Genomic DNA, 15,498 nt, shown 5'->3' with positions numbered 1-15,498 from the left:
TCTTGACGCCATGTGCCACTGTGCCAGTACGCCATCTCAGGCAGTAAACATACTTCAGAGAAATGCCTTAAGTCGAAATTCCCCTTCGAAAGTGCGCAGTTGCGAGTTGCAACCCACGTATTCATCAGAATGATTCAATAGGGGACTCATATAGTCACTTGTTGCAGCCTGAAGACAAGACCCGGTTCCACAGTCCACACCCTGCAATGATTGACGACGACCGATATTTTGCCAGCGAAGAGTACGCACGATGAACAAAACAAATAAAAGGCTACCTACTGTGAGTTATGTCTGGCACAACAGTATATATATCCACGCACGATGAACAAAGCAAATAAAAAGGTACCCACTGTGAGTTATGTCTGGCACAACACAACAATATATATCCATGCAAGGAAAGTAGAAATTTTTTCATACTGATGATTTGTCACACTCAAAATATCGTTTTTCATTAGATACAAAACAAAATCTTGCGAACATCACACTCAAAATATTAGTAATAGTATACTACATGTTCAAACTTAAGTTATCAAGGCATAATTTTATTCCCGTTGCAACGTACAAGCATATCCCCAGGATAGCAAAGGATCTACGGGCTCAGCGGCCGCAGCTGCGCTGGACGCGGCGACGACTGCTGGCGATGCTCACGGCGAGGTGGAGGCCACGAGCGCGCCATCGTCGGAGGCCTCGTTCGTTCTCTGTGCGGTCTACCTCAAGGAGGTGCGGGGCCCGGCCACATAGGCGGAGGCGATTACGGTGTCGTGCTCCCATGCATACCATCCTGTATGCGTTCTCTTGTTGTTTGCCGTGCACTGCGCCTGCCCCTGCTGCAGGGCGGATTGTCCCGTCGCTTGAGAATTGACCTGAGCTCGATGGAGCAAAAGCTTCCCATCCATGAACTCAACTGTCCGGTCATCGCTGCCATCTCAAAGTGGGTAAAAAGCCGAGGATCTTTAGGGACTGGTACGACTGGGTACACAACGTCTCTAAAAAGTAATTTAACATGGGTAACAGTACAACACACGTTTATATACTTATATTATCGTGACACTATATTTGGGTCACACGTTCATACTTAATTATAATACCGTGGTATTGTATTTCCCGTTGCAACGCACGATCGTTTACGTAGTTTCTTATTTTGAAGCACAGATGGAGGCACCGGTGCAGGATGGATGATGAAGTGTATGCACTCAGCTCAGCAGGCGCCACGCCTGAATCCCACGGCCTGACTGCCGATGTCGTACAGCACCTCGAACGTTCTCTGCTGCACGTTACCGATGATTCCCGGGGAGGTGTCATCGTTGTGGGGTGCGAACGCGAGGCAGCCGTCGTTGACAATGATCCCCTTCCGGTCGAGCTCCATGGCGGCGCCCCGCTCGAACACTAGGGTAATGTTGGGCAGCTTGGCGTCGCCGACATCGCCGTCGAGGTTGAAGCAGGTGTCCAAGTTCTCCATTGGCGCCGCTCGCGGATACATCCTCATCTCCTTCCGGAATGCCGCACGCAGCGCGCGATAAGCCTCTGGTGGCAGCGTTGTGATCGGCGTACCCGAGTCCATGATCGCGCCATTGGAGAACACGGACGTCGGTACGTCGAGGCACCGCCCGGCCACGACGATGGCCTGCAGGACCACGATGTAGAACGTGGGGTGGTCGGGGTAAATGTACATGGGCGTCACCGCGAACCTCGACGAGGAGACGCGCGGCGCGCCGAGCGTCAGGAACCCCGAGTAGCTCGGTGACGGCGGGAGGCAGTAGGAGAAGGCTTTCTCCACGGTCTGAGACACCAGAGAAGGTACCCCGCCACCGAGCCCCATGATCCCGTCGGTCCTGGCGTCGTCGTCGTTGGGCGTCTCCTCGGGGGCGTGTTGACAGCCGAACAGGAAGCCGTCGACGGCGTACGTGGGGGATAGCGTCAGCTTGTCGGAGCTGTACGTCCCCGTGCTGGAGTCGTTGCCGGCGTAGCTGATGGCGTACCGGCACAGGTTACGGGAGGAGCAGCCGCCGTCGCGCCCTAGTTCCCGGCAGGCGGCGGAGCCGCAGGGGACGGCTGAGTACGTCGCCGACATCGCCGGGTCGAACATGCACTACCGGATCCGGCTTGTTTGCCGATGGCCCGCAGCCATCGGCGAAGTCTGGATTGCCATCGGCAAAGGCTTTGCCGATGGCAATCCGACGTGGCCGTCGGCAAAGAGCCATCGGCAGACATTTCTTCAGCAAAGGGAGGTTTGCCGACGGCCAACTGTCAGGCCATCGACAAAGCTTTGCCGATGGCCACATCAGCAATCGGCAAAGGCGCCACGTCAGCCGACGCGCCGTCAGGCTGACGGCGGCTTTGCCGACGGCTGACGCGGCATGGCCATCGGCAAAGCGTTTTTTATTTTTTTTCGGAATTTCTATGGCGATGGCCACGATCGTCGGCAAACTATTTTTGCGACGGCCGGCCATCGGCAAAGTTATGGTCATTTTGCCGATGGCCTGGGAAGCCGTCGGCAAACCTGGGATTTGCTGACAAGTAATCTCAGGTTTGCCGACGGCTGGCCATCGGCAAACCTAGGAATTTTTTTTCTTTCCTTTTCTGTTTTGCTTGCATTTCCACGACATTTCAACACATACATCACATATATAGCATATGACCCACATATATAGCAACAAAATACCATTTTCATCCGCACATCACATATATAGCATGGTACCCACATATCCTCCAAGTCATCCATACACAAGCGACAAATGTCGATCGTCATCCATACATAGTCATCCATACAAGGTCCAAAAGCGACAAGTGTAGTACCTAGCTCGAGGCGCCGTCCCCAGGGGTCCCAGAGCCCCCACCACCTTGCTCCAACGGAGACCAACTCGGAGTCGTGCCCCCACCTTGCTCCCGCTGCGACCAACCCGACTGCGGGGCCGAACCGTACTGCCAGTACTGCCCCAGCTGCTGCGGACAGACGCCTGGAGGCCCATAGTGCCCCTGCTGCGGCCAGGAGGAGTACCCCTGCGACTGTGGTGGAGGCCAGACGTACGGCTGCGTGGGGAAGCTCTGGTAAGGTGCCCAGCCGTGCGGTGGAGAAGGACCCAGTGGAGGGCTACCACTTGGAGTCAGGTTCGAACCCGCCGACGGTGCCTGCACAAAGACCAAGTGATGTAATTAGTACCTGTAGGCTGGCCGCACAAGCTAAAGCGACAATCATTGTACTCACCTGACCAGGTACAGGAACAGGCAGTGGAACTACCGGTGGTGGAGCGAAGATCGAGGCAGGAGGCTCCTGCATTCCCGGGATCTGGGCCCGGAAGTGTAGGGACAGGTCCGCCAACATCTCTGGTAGTGCTACGTAAGTGCCAGCAGCTGCTCCTGATGGGCCGCATCCCGCTGTGCCTGGATAGCCGCCTGGGCTGCCTGGGCCGCCTGCAGCTCTTGGACCGTGGCCTGCAATATTACACCAGAATGGTTGATGGTATTTGAAGGCAAGGTACATCATGCGTGAAACGAGTGAACGACGAATGAAACTCCACTTACCTGAAGTGTCGTCATCATCTGCGCGCTGCTCTGCTGCCGAGGCGCTATGGGGATCTGCGATCCGCCCCCCCTTTGCCGGTCTTCTTTGCAGATCTGGCTCAGCGTCTGAACAGACGACGGGTCGATGACGCTGTTGGCCATAAAGTACCGGCCGTGCTGCTTCCCTCCTCCAATCCTCATCACGAGGTCAGTGTCCAGGGGCTCGGCGGCGGGGTCGTAGTCATCGCCATGGCGCTCTCGAGCTGCTGCGGCGTACTTGGTGAGCTTGTCGTAGACGACCGGGCTGGTGTACTTCTCTGGCCCGAGCGACGAGCTGTACACGGTGGTGGGCGCTTTCGCTTTGCCGATGTGAGCAAGCGCGTACCCCGTGAACTCATTGATTTGCTCCCCACCATGCGTCGCCGACTGCGGACAAACACAAACATGGTTACAAGTAGTGACAATTGAGTGCTATAACAAATGCATCAATAGAAGAATACCCATGTTTCCATGAACTCTGGCAGGATCTGGCTCCCTTGGTGGTGTGAGACCCCTGACCTATCGATGGACTGTCTTTGCCGATGTCTGGACCGTCGGCAAAATATCTTTGCCGATGGCTCTGCTTTGCCATCGGCAAATCCTGTGGTCTGCCGATGGCTTATTCTCTGGCCATCGGCAAACCTCCCGGCCGTCGGCAAATAAGCCGTTTCCGGTAGTGATGGGGTCCTTCTGCTGGTGACATGGTGGGACAGGGCACGGGCGGCACTGCACCCACGTGATGTCGCTGCCGGTGTCGATGAACACGGTCTGTTTCACAGCCGGCGTGCCTAGTCCCATGGTGATGACGTACTCCAACGTGTCCAGGGAGGAGCCGAGGGTGACCGGCCGGACGGTCGCGGGGTGGCGCTCCACGGCGGAAGCACTGCCGTTCAAGACCCCTCTGATGCCCTTCGCGCGGAGTTGGTCTCGGCGAAGCACGTCGGCCGTCGACGGCATCCTTGCCGAGGCAGGAAGAGGCGAGCAAGGGCCATGCCGGTGGTTCAGCGGCAGCCAAGCACGGCCGGAAACTGGTATACTCACTATATATATATGGAATTTAAAAATCAAGAGAGCTGATGATCAGCTTGATTATTAATTTCTTACAGAAAACAAGATATATATAGTTTAAATCAACACACACACATATATACACACACACTAGGAAATTAATGATTTTTTCCTAAAGAAGAAAAGAAGTAAAATAATAATTAAATAATTAAACAAAAAGAAAAGAAAGAAACCTCTGTGGCCGGAGCAGACGGCTTTGGACTTGATCGACGACCTAGTTGCAGCTTCTGCTCCTGTGTCTTCTTTGTCCTGAACTCGTTCATGACCTCCAGCATGACCAATTGGAGAAGAAAGAGACAAGAGAAGTAGTAGTGTCAAAGTAGGAGTCATGGTTATTGTTTTTTTTTTTCAATTTTTGATCGAGCAACGTGTCTTAGTAGTTACGTAGTATTAGGCAATGCATGCTATGCTTGAAGCAAGCCTAAACTGCGTATATATAGGCAGAAGAAACGGACGTGACGTGGAAAGTCTCATCTTTATCGGATTATATACTAGGAAATAGTTCACTATATATACCACTTACTAAAACACATATCATTGGCTTCTCTTCTTTTTTATATATAAAAAAAACTTTGGAGGCCTGTGTCCAGCTAGCAATACAAAGCATATGGTAGATGTTTGATAAATATATTTGACGACATTTGAAAATATATTTTTGTTTTCCCCTGACATTCCTAATTGTTTTGGTTTTTCTATGTACTCCCTCTATTCCAAATTATAAGTCGCTTTGATTTTTTTGATATATCAAACTTGCTATATATCTAGACATAATGTATATCTAGATACATAGCAAATTCGATGTACCAAAAATGTCAAAGTGATTTATAATTTGGAGCGGAGGGAGTAACTATTTTTGGTGTCATGTACCTGATAATCAGAAGCATAACCAGCCATGGACAATATTGTTTCCGGTAGAGGCGACTATAACTATATTTTTCCACATCATTGAGAATCAGTACGCACTTTTCTTGTGTGATTATATATAAAACTAGCACTAGGTTCCTTGGTCCCCACCCCTCGTGTTGGGTCCATCTTCACTTTTCCTTTTAATTTTCCTGCGAATGTACACACCATCAATGATGCTCCAATGCTAGAAAAGTGGCCAAGGATGCTATATATTTTGTCTTCGAGTAATTAGAAAGGAGGCATTTTGCGGGTGAACTAATTAGGTAGTGCAGGCCAAACATATGATATGTGGGTTGTGACAAGCTACTTATGCCTGTGCGATACTTATTCGACCTAGCCACCTAGCTTGTGGCTACCATTTGATCAAGCTAGGCTGCCTTTGACTTCGTCTTCGTAAGAGATGGTACTAGAACAAATAATGAAAACTGAGCTGTGTGTCATGTATTTTATCGTCAACAAGTAGATTAGCATTTTGTGCGCAGAGAATCAGAAGTGTAGCACACGAGACACAAGTTTATACTGGTTTAGGTATATGGTGCCCTATGTCTAGTCAAGAATAGATCTCGTATATCGTATGCTCGGGATTTACAGGGGGAGTTGATGAGTTTGTCTAGGGTTCTAGTTACAGATGATTGCTAGGATCTGTTGCAGGATTGAAGGCACTAATCATGGGCTCCCTACCCCTCCTCCTTATATAACTAGGAGTGGGGCCGGGAAGGGTTACAGGTAGTCCTGATCGGTTGACATACGTGTTTCCTAGTCTATTACAAACTATATCAAACTGTCGGATCAATACAAATGACTTGGCTCCCAAGGCTATGTAGTCGATGGCTTGTCTTCCAAGTTGTTGTAGCACCCTGTTCGGGTCGGGCTTCTTCCTTAGTAGGCTCAGCCCACCCATCCTAGTCGGGCTTATTTCTAGGCGGTGGCTGGTGAGGATATACCCAGGGTCCAATATACCGACACTATGTTCATCCAATTCTGTGTTAATGTGTAATATGAACTTATATGGATTTTAAAAGATTGATACTATATGGTTAATGTGAAACTAACTATATAATTATGTATACCTATGATGGACCGTGTTAATTGGTAGATATTTATATCGTCAAACCGTGTGACAGTGAAATTTGTAACAGATTATGCGTCAATATAAACATGAGCATTGAACTATCAGTCGGGATATATGTGTCAGTCAACAAAACTTTATACTGACGCCACTTATACAACAATTAAAACCTTCATCGGCATAGATTTATACCAACTGATACTCAATCGCTGAAAGGGGGCTACATTGATAGGAATGAAGATGCTATGTTGGAGATCTATGGCACAGTGGATCTAGCAGGATTCAATGTATCCCAATCTTTCTTCTTTTATTTTTTGTCTTGCAGCTTACACATGTACATATCTTTTGATAAACCATTGTTGTGTAGTAGGTTCTTTTCTCTAGAAAATACTCTCAATTCAAGGTTGTAATTGATTACCTTGTGAAATGTTTTATGCCAATCCCCGTTGACTCAACGTCATGTTAAAATTAGAGTAGTTCGACTTAAGACAAAAGTAAAATTATTTACATCTTGGAATGGAGGGAGTACCAAACAACCCAATCTAGTCCAGATGAGCACTACCCGTGCAGTACGCTAGGTTGGCCCAAGGCCAAGACCCGTCTCCGTTAAAGGATTGGAAACTCAGCGAGAAAACTTTAAAATATGGAAATGATTTATAAAGGCAGGGCCTTAAGCAAGATGCTTCTGTAAAACCCATTCGAGCTGAATGACTTAAGCATGCCGCCTCTGTAAATTCATTTCCAGAGGCGAGCAACTTAAGCTATCATCCCTTGAAAATTATATTTCTAGAGGCAGCAAGGTCCTGCCTAGCTCTATAAATAGATTTAGATTTGGAGAGGCGGTTGGGTCTGGCTCTGTAAATGGTATTTAAGTGCCTCTGTTATTCGATTTTGTAGAAATGATTTTATGTGCCTGTATAAGAGTATCTGCAGCTTACCGCGTTTTGAAAAAAAAAACAACTATGGCATTATCTATCTCCTTTTTAATGAGATAATGAAATTTTGAACATTCCGTTTTCCCTCTCCTAAATCTTTTATACTGCTATATAGATATGTATAGTAACAGAGACGTAGCTAGATTGACATCTATGGACAAGTGTCTATTGTTGTCAAAGGATGAGGCTACATGTTTTTAAAACACATTTATTTATGTTCATATTTTTATAGAAGACAGTGAAATTTCAACTAATTTGAGACACCCCGGGATTGAGCTCCGAAGGCAGCACCAATACTGCTAGAATCTGTCTAAAGACACTTTGATCGATTAAAGTGCCCTTACTTATTTTATTCCACATGCTTTCTGCTGGTCCACACTTCGGCAAAATTTGAGTCTATGAGAAGCCATATAAAATTGTGAATCCTGCAATCAGCTGTAGCGAAAAGTTTGTTTACTTGCTCCATTAGACGAAAAAAGTAAGGCCATCTGAAATTAAAGTGGAAAAAAGCAGTGCTTTGCTTACTTTATTCGACAAGCACTGGGAAAAGTAAGGCCATCCTATGAACCTTTTTTTAGAATGGACACAGAGCTCCATTAACTTAAGTTAATCTTAAATACCAAGTGCTTGCATGGAGACAGTGATGGAGGCAGAAATTTTTATAAGCCCGGACGATCCACTTCATAGAAAAATATTTATTTAGAAAATACAGTATTCCTCCTTGATAAGAAAATTATCCGTTGCCATTCACCGCCGCCCAGTGTGGCTAGGCAGTGGCTCCGCCGAATGCATCGAGGGCACAGACTCATGCCAAAGGTGAAAACCACCATGCAACAAGTTTGCACCAACCCTAGCTAGACGATGCACTACAGAATTACATTATTAAGGCGCGTGCCTAACTTTTACATCAACAAAATTTAAAAACATTTGAAATTTAATCTCACATAAAAGAATACCAGTTGGTGCTCTATCAAAATTATAGCTGGTGACTGAGAGCAAGAGTACTAGCATCTGTTTCCAATTCCACACGACCCACTTCAGCTTCTGATGCAAAGTTCAGTGCTTCCAGATAGGCTCCAGCTTATATGCTTGGAGATCTTGGAGACTTATTGTAAATTTCCCACTCCCGCAGCAACTGCTCCACCAAGATAATCATGTACGATAAACCCCTAGCTTAGCCCCCGGACCACGGCCCCATCCCACCCCAACCACCGCCCCATCCCACCACGGTGGTCACCCCTTCCTCTTTCACCCTCCTCCCCACCCCAGCGGTGGCATGGCAGATCTAGTGGGAGGCACGGTGGGTCCGAACAGCTATGAGGCGGATCCACACACTACTAGAAAACAGACCTTTCACCCACTTCGATTTTAGCCTTTAGTCTCAATACTTTTTGCGTTCGGGACTAAAGGACTTTTAGTCCCGGTTTGTAATACCAACTAGGACTAAAAGTCATCTTTAGTCCCGGTTGGTGTCAGCAACCTGGAGTAAAAGTTCACCAACTTTTAGTCCCGGTTGGTAACACCAACCGGGACTAAAGGGTGACCTTTTAGTCCCGGTTGGTGTCTTCAACCGGGACTAAAGGTCTTTTACCCGGGACTAAAGGTCTCCCACGAGTCTATTCAAAAGGAGAGCACACATGACTCTGTCACAAGTGGTGTGCAGTTGAGTTGGTAATGTACCTACGCGTGAGGAGAGAGGTGTTGGGTTCGAATCTCACGTAGAGCAAGCGAGGCCTCGAGGATTTCCTTTATTTTTTCTTCCGTGGGTGACCTTTAGTCCCGGCTCCCAGACCCGGGACTAAAGGTGTGGACCTTTAGTCCCAGGAATTTAGTCCCGGTTGGGAAAACCGGGACTAAAGGGCCTTCCCAACCGGGACTAAAACCCGTTTCTCTGTAGTGACACCAGCTTGATCAGGGCCAAGTGATGATAGTCCAACACAGGGGTATGTTAAGTCCCCGGGTTGAGGACGCGACAGTCCGACCCTCTAGCTGACTCTTCGAATCAACTAGGGGCTCGGGGGCTACACCCATCGGGTGCACTCGCGCGCACCCTCTGGCAGTTAAGGATGGCTTAGCGGACCTTGGATGGCCCTCCCCCGAAGAGATCTTCGCTATCAGAAGGGTGAGCCTGAGAAGGCAAAGTTGCCATCGCTCGGGCTCAGGGGCTCGGCCAAGACGTGGGGATTCCTGGCCTAAGGCGAGCCCCGACCAAGCCACTGTCGTCCCAATCTTGGCTCGGGGCTAATGACCGTCCTGAGCCAAGACCAGAAGCCAGCTCTAGAAACTGTCAGGCATTCAGAGCCTAACAAGCGAAGAAGCACTACACCGCCATCCCATTCCACAGCCACGAGGGCTGTCGGCCACTCCCTCAGCAGAGCCATGCCCAAGGCGTGACGCGTCAGGGCAAGGAACTCCCAAAGCCCATGATGGGTGGGGAGTCCAAGCCAAACTGGCAGCCCCTCTAGGCAGAAGGAGGAGCCTGGCGTGTCAAATAAGCCAGGAGATGGCTCACCTAGTGTGGGGGGTATAACCCCAGGTACCCATGGCACAAAGGGACGGTCCATCCCACAAGATGATGACTTGCGGAGCACGGCACTGCTCGGCGCACATCGCAAGGCACCAAGGCGATATCCTAAAGATTACAGTTGATCTGCTAGGATATGCCAAATATTAGATTCCTTATAAAGATTGTGGCTTATACGATTAGACTTAGATCTAACCGACTTGTAACCCTACCCCCCAGGCTATATAAGGCGGGTAGGGGACCCCCTCAAAATCATCTCATTATTCCATCCCACAAACAATACAATCCGCCGAACAGAGGACTAGGGTATTACATCTCATTGACGGCCTGAACCTGTCTAAATCTTGAGTCTCGGTGCTTGTGTTTGCCATCCAGTTCCTGTTCACGCGCACCTCCACCAAACAATCTACTATCGTGGGCATACCCCTCGATAGACTGCCGACCACATATCGTTGACACCTGGGGAAGGCACCATTGGATCAAACAACACCTGGAGGTTAGCACTAAGCTACAGCAGATGTGTCAGGGAGTGGTTGAGGTTTTGTTGGCCCCTAGCTACAAGACAAAGAAGGAATAGGACGGTGCCTAGACGTCGAAGACCAAAGCCCAAGGCGAGAAGCCCTAGGTTAAGAACCATTCTCTTTGTACCCCATGCTTTCCTCAGTATATAAGGGGAGGCATGGGCTCCCGTAGAAAGGAGGGGCCAACCAAAGAATAGAACGGGGAGACGATCGGACTGAATCCCGTTGATTGGATGATCTCACCAAGAACCCTAGAATAGCACCGAGCTATCCCCTACCGCTCTCTCTCGATTCCTCCATTGTAATAATTCTCATTTGAGCATTCTTAACATGAAGAACATCGTACTAATGGACGTAGGGCTTAGAAGCTTGAACTAGGATAAATCACCCGTATCCCTGAGTGTTTTGAGTCCACACACCGACCCTCGACAAACAACTCGATGCTTGGTGTGGTTACGAACCCGTGACCACTAGCGCAGCAGGTAGGGGAGCGGTCATGTGTGATTGCTACCCTTCGGTGGCCCGAACCACTGTCCTAGCCACTAGAGCCAGAGGTATCACCCTCGAAGGTGATGTGCGCTTCTCCAGCGAGATCATCTCTACCGGCGGCGCCATCACCCCCGGCCAGGCTCTCATCTTTGGGAGTCTAGACTATGTCGTTGACCACAGTGGCGATCTCCATCTTTCTGAGGGACGATAGCAAGTCCCCAACGTCGTGCCCTCTGGCAGACCTCCTATGTGCCATCTAGAAGGTGTTGTCCTATCATATCCACCTCAATTTGGGCCCAAAACCCACCGTGTCATGTGTCGCTGGATGTTCTACACATTAGCGAACGTCCATCACTAGGTTGTCACTGGATGAGGGCTCCCGCTAGCCCCCACCGCTGGTGCATCCTCCTAGACCCCCCATGTGAAATCTGGAGTGCTGTGGGGTGTTCCAAAGTGAACTAGGGCAGCCCGCAAGCCGAGATGCGCCATGCAGCGCCCCCCTTTCCGGTACCACCGAAGCCGCCTCCCAATGCGAAACCAATGCTAGCAATAGTACCCCCGGGGGGAAAGGTGCCACATCAGATTCAGCGGCGAGCAGGCTCATGAGTGTCTACAGTGGTGGAAACTCACTGAGCAGGAGGTGAACGCGGTTGAGACCGTAGCGCCACCACGCCTCCAGTGGCCTGAGGTGTCGATCACCTTCGACCGAGATGACTACCCCGACCACTTGCCTAGCCAGGGTCATTTCCCAATCGTCATTAGCCCGATCATCGGTTGCCCCTATTTCTCAAGGGTGTTGATGGACGATGGCAGTGGGCTGAATATCCTCTATGCTAACACCCTAGAACAAATGAAGATCCCAAGAAGCCATCTTCGCCTAAGCGAGGTGCCCTCTACGGAATCATTCCGAGATTGCAGGTTGTACCCCTCGGGAGCATCCAGCTGCCCATCACATTCAGGCAACCGACCAACTTTTGTACGAAACTACTCAACTTCGAGGTGGTAGCTTTCCTAGACCATTACCATGTGTTGCTCGGGCAGCCTTGCTACTCAAAGTTCATGGCCATCCCGCACTACGCTCGCCCAAAACTCAAGATGCCCAAGCCCTCACGGGGTCATGACCATGGACTCTAGCGCCCGAGAAGCATACCTGTGTGAACACGAGGTGACAATCCATGCAGCCACAGCGATTGCCACCACTGACCTTGTCAATATCCAGCACCAATTTAAGGAGGAGGCCCTGCACAGCAAGAGGGAGATCCCCCGAGCTCTTTCAAGTCGGTAGATCACACCAAGGCAATCATGTGCATGAGAGCCATCCTCCACCCAATATCCTAACAAGGTCATGCGCATCAGAGCTAACCTACCACCGGAGCTAGAAGCGTGCCTCATAGAGTTCCTGTGCAAGAACGCCGACATCTTTGCATGGAAGCCCTTGGACATGCTAGGCATACCACGCAGAACTGCCAAGCACTGCCTCAACAACAAGCTCGAGGCAAAGACATTCTAACAACAACTCGACCGCTTTGACAAGGAGAAGCGAAAGGCGATCGGGGAGGAGCTCGCTTGACTTCTAGCAGCGGGCTTCATGAGGGAGGTACAGCACCCCAAGTGGTCGGCCAACCCTGTCCTGGTCAAGAAGACTGGAAAATGGAAGATGTGTGTCGACTACACAAGCCTTAACAAAGCATGCCCAAAGGATCCTTTCCCTTTGCTGCACATAGATCAAGTGGTTGATTCGACGGCAGGGTGCAAAACCCTATGTTTTCTAGATGCATACTCTGGGTATCACCAAATCATAATGAATTCATCGGATCAACTCACAACTTACTTCATCACCCCTTTTGGCTCCTTCTGCTATGTGTCGATGCCCTTTGGTCTGACAAATTCTGGGGCAACCTTCTAATGATGCATGCATATGTGCTTCAAGGAGCAGATCAGTTGAAACCTGGAGGTGTACATCGACGACATCGTGGTTGTCACAGGTTTGAAACCACGATAAGCATCATGTTGTTCATTGGAGGTTAGTGTGTGGATCTTCGGAGGCACAGACACTCAAAACACTCAAAGGCACATGTGATTTATCCTAGTTCGGGCTTTTGAGCCCTACGTCCAGCAATGGCCCTATTTGGTATAGCTTATAAGCTACTTATGGCCAAAATAAGCTCAAACCAATAGCCGAACAACACGCTTTTTTGTAGGTTGTTTTGCCATGCTTATTCCTATGGCTCTCATTTATACTAAAAAGCAGAAGCTGAATCAAGCCAGCTTATTTTGACCATCGCTTTTACTCTATTTGTACAGTTTATCTGGGAAGCGCTTTCCAAATAAGCAGTACCAAACAATGCCAATATAGTGTTCTTCGTGTTAGGAATGCCCAATTGGGTGTTTCTTACAATCCTTGAGAGAGAGATTGGTAGAGGATTGCGAGGTGCTATCCTAGGGTTTTGGCCGACTCATGCTTAGTTTCCATGAGCCGATCTGATCCCTTCTACAAGAGCCCATGCCTCCCCTTATATACCGAGGAGGGCATGGGGTACAAATTGGGGATTTTGTCTAGGTTGTCTCGCCTTGGCACCTCTGGTTCCTTCATCTTGGCACCACCAGGTACTTATTTGTCATGTAGGAATCAGATGCTAACTAATTCGTGCTAATCTGAAAAACAGAGCACCATATGGTTGGAAGTTTTGATCCAAGAACTGTCCCTGATGAAGGCTCTGTCGAAATGTCTGTCTGGTCCTATCTGCCCTTCATGCCGACGCAAGACTGATTGATGCCAAGGCGATATCAGGGGCACCAGCTGATCAGCCGAGGCAGATGCAACAGTGCACGACGTGGGGTGGATGTCCTCTCCTGGGTCATTTTGTTGTGGCTTCACGCGGTGGCAAATGAGATGCTGAAGGGCCAAAAGCTTTATGAAACAGATGTGAGGTACAATGAAGAAGCTAGCAATCTAAAAAATAAGATAGTGCATATATTTTTCTAGATCTTTTGAAATTCATAGAAAATAAATATGCCTCCAAATGACATGAGACTAACTTTGTTCAGTTGATGTTGTCATTAACATGTTAAAAATATGTTCACTCATGTTTTTCTCCAGGTCAGAGCTCTTTCATCATTGGGGATGTCTACTATCCTTCCGGTATGTCTCTAAGGGAGCTTCTTTATCCTGAATCCAGCAAGCTTATTACTGATTTTATCTATTGGACTGCTTGTAGTAGGGTAATTCACAAGTTTCACTACCCAAACATTTAAATTGGGCACCAATTAAAAGTTAGAAGTTGGTATATAATATGGTAGAGAAGGAGGATTATTTATGACTAGTCCTACCCATATTATTTGTCTTTGAAAAGGTTGCATGTCGATGCAATAAAAAAGAAGAACGCTACTCACAAATAGAATCAATAGAAGCAGATTCAAAGAGAGATATTTTGACACACCCATCTATTTTAGCGTTAAGCTCTATTTCTATAACTGGTTAATGTAAGGGACTGGCTTTCTTTTTCTTGCAGATACTCATCGAGATCATGAATTTGTTTAAGATGTTAAACTCTTTTGCCACTAGAGTTCTGGGTTGTTTTCTGTAGGAAATTGGAAAACTCTGAGCATACATTTTAATTTGCAATGAACTGCTGATAGTGAATGGTGGTGGTATAGAATATTCTGCAAAGTATTTGTGTTTATGAACCTCTAAATGTGTACTGATATGTGTGTAAAACACATGCAACAATCATGGCTTCGACCTTTTAATTACATGTCATGATCTGCTCAAATTATCTCAGCCAGTAACATACTTCAGAGAAATGCCTTAAGTCAAAATTCTCGTCTGAAAGTGCGCAGTTGCAACCCACGTATTCATCAGAATGACTCAATAGGGGACTCATAGTCACTTGTTGCAGCCTGAAGGCAAGACCCTGTTCCATAGTCCACACCCTGCAATGATTGATGACAACCAATATTTTGCCAAGAGTAAATTACACCCACGGTCCCTAAACTATTACACGATTCTTATCCAGGTCCCGAAACTATAAAATTGCATATCTAGGTCCCCTAAACTACTTTAGGTATACCATCCCGGTCAAAAACAGCCACGTCACAGTCCATTAGCTGATGTGGCGCTCCAACATGGAACTGACATGTGGGTCTGCAGCACATAATTACATGAACGGTCCCTAAACTATCGTGTGACACCTAAGTCCCAAACTATAAATTTACTCATCTGGGTCCCTAATAATCTATCAAAGTGCTACAATTCCAGTCGAAAGGAACCTCTTCACTCTCCATCCATCGTCGTGTGGATTGCCAGATAGGCTTGTGAGCCTTTGCTTGTTATTGAACTTCTTGTCATCTGTTTGTCATCTTATCTTGGAGAGCAATGTCTTGACGCCATGTGCCACTGTGCCAGTACGCCATCTCAGGCAGTAAACATACTTCAGAGAAATGCCT

The 15,498-nt window shown here is 48.3% G+C and overlaps 2 protein-coding genes across 2 annotated transcripts; both read right to left on the bottom strand.

Moving 5' to 3' along the window:
- Positions 1-1,198: 1,198 nt before the first annotated feature.
- Positions 1,199-4,998, bottom strand: LOC136522166 (aspartyl protease family protein At5g10770-like). The gene is made up of 3 exons (XM_066515957.1): positions 4,782-4,998; positions 4,223-4,580; positions 1,199-2,087 (listed from the first exon to the last, which is right to left on the bottom strand). The coding sequence occupies exons 1-3, from the start codon at positions 4,936-4,938 to the stop codon at positions 1,199-1,201; spliced, it is 1,404 nt and encodes a 467-aa protein (XP_066372054.1). The 5' UTR covers positions 4,939-4,998.
- Positions 2,548-4,369, bottom strand: LOC136522167 (uncharacterized). The gene is made up of 4 exons (XM_066515959.1): positions 4,002-4,369; positions 3,523-3,927; positions 3,206-3,432; positions 2,548-3,129 (listed from the first exon to the last, which is right to left on the bottom strand). The coding sequence occupies exons 1-3, from the start codon at positions 4,011-4,013 to the stop codon at positions 3,334-3,336; spliced, it is 516 nt and encodes a 171-aa protein (XP_066372056.1). The 5' UTR covers positions 4,014-4,369; the 3' UTR covers positions 2,548-3,129; positions 3,206-3,333.
- Positions 4,999-15,498: the final 10,500 nt, after the last annotated feature.

The sequence above is a fragment of the Miscanthus floridulus genome, chromosome 18 (genome assembly GCF_019320115.1).
Source record: "Miscanthus floridulus cultivar M001 chromosome 18, ASM1932011v1, whole genome shotgun sequence".
Taxonomy (NCBI): domain Eukaryota; kingdom Viridiplantae; phylum Streptophyta; class Magnoliopsida; order Poales; family Poaceae; genus Miscanthus; species Miscanthus floridulus.
The sequence above is the reverse complement of the archived record's forward strand: the minus strand, read 5'-3'. Positions and strand labels throughout refer to the sequence as shown.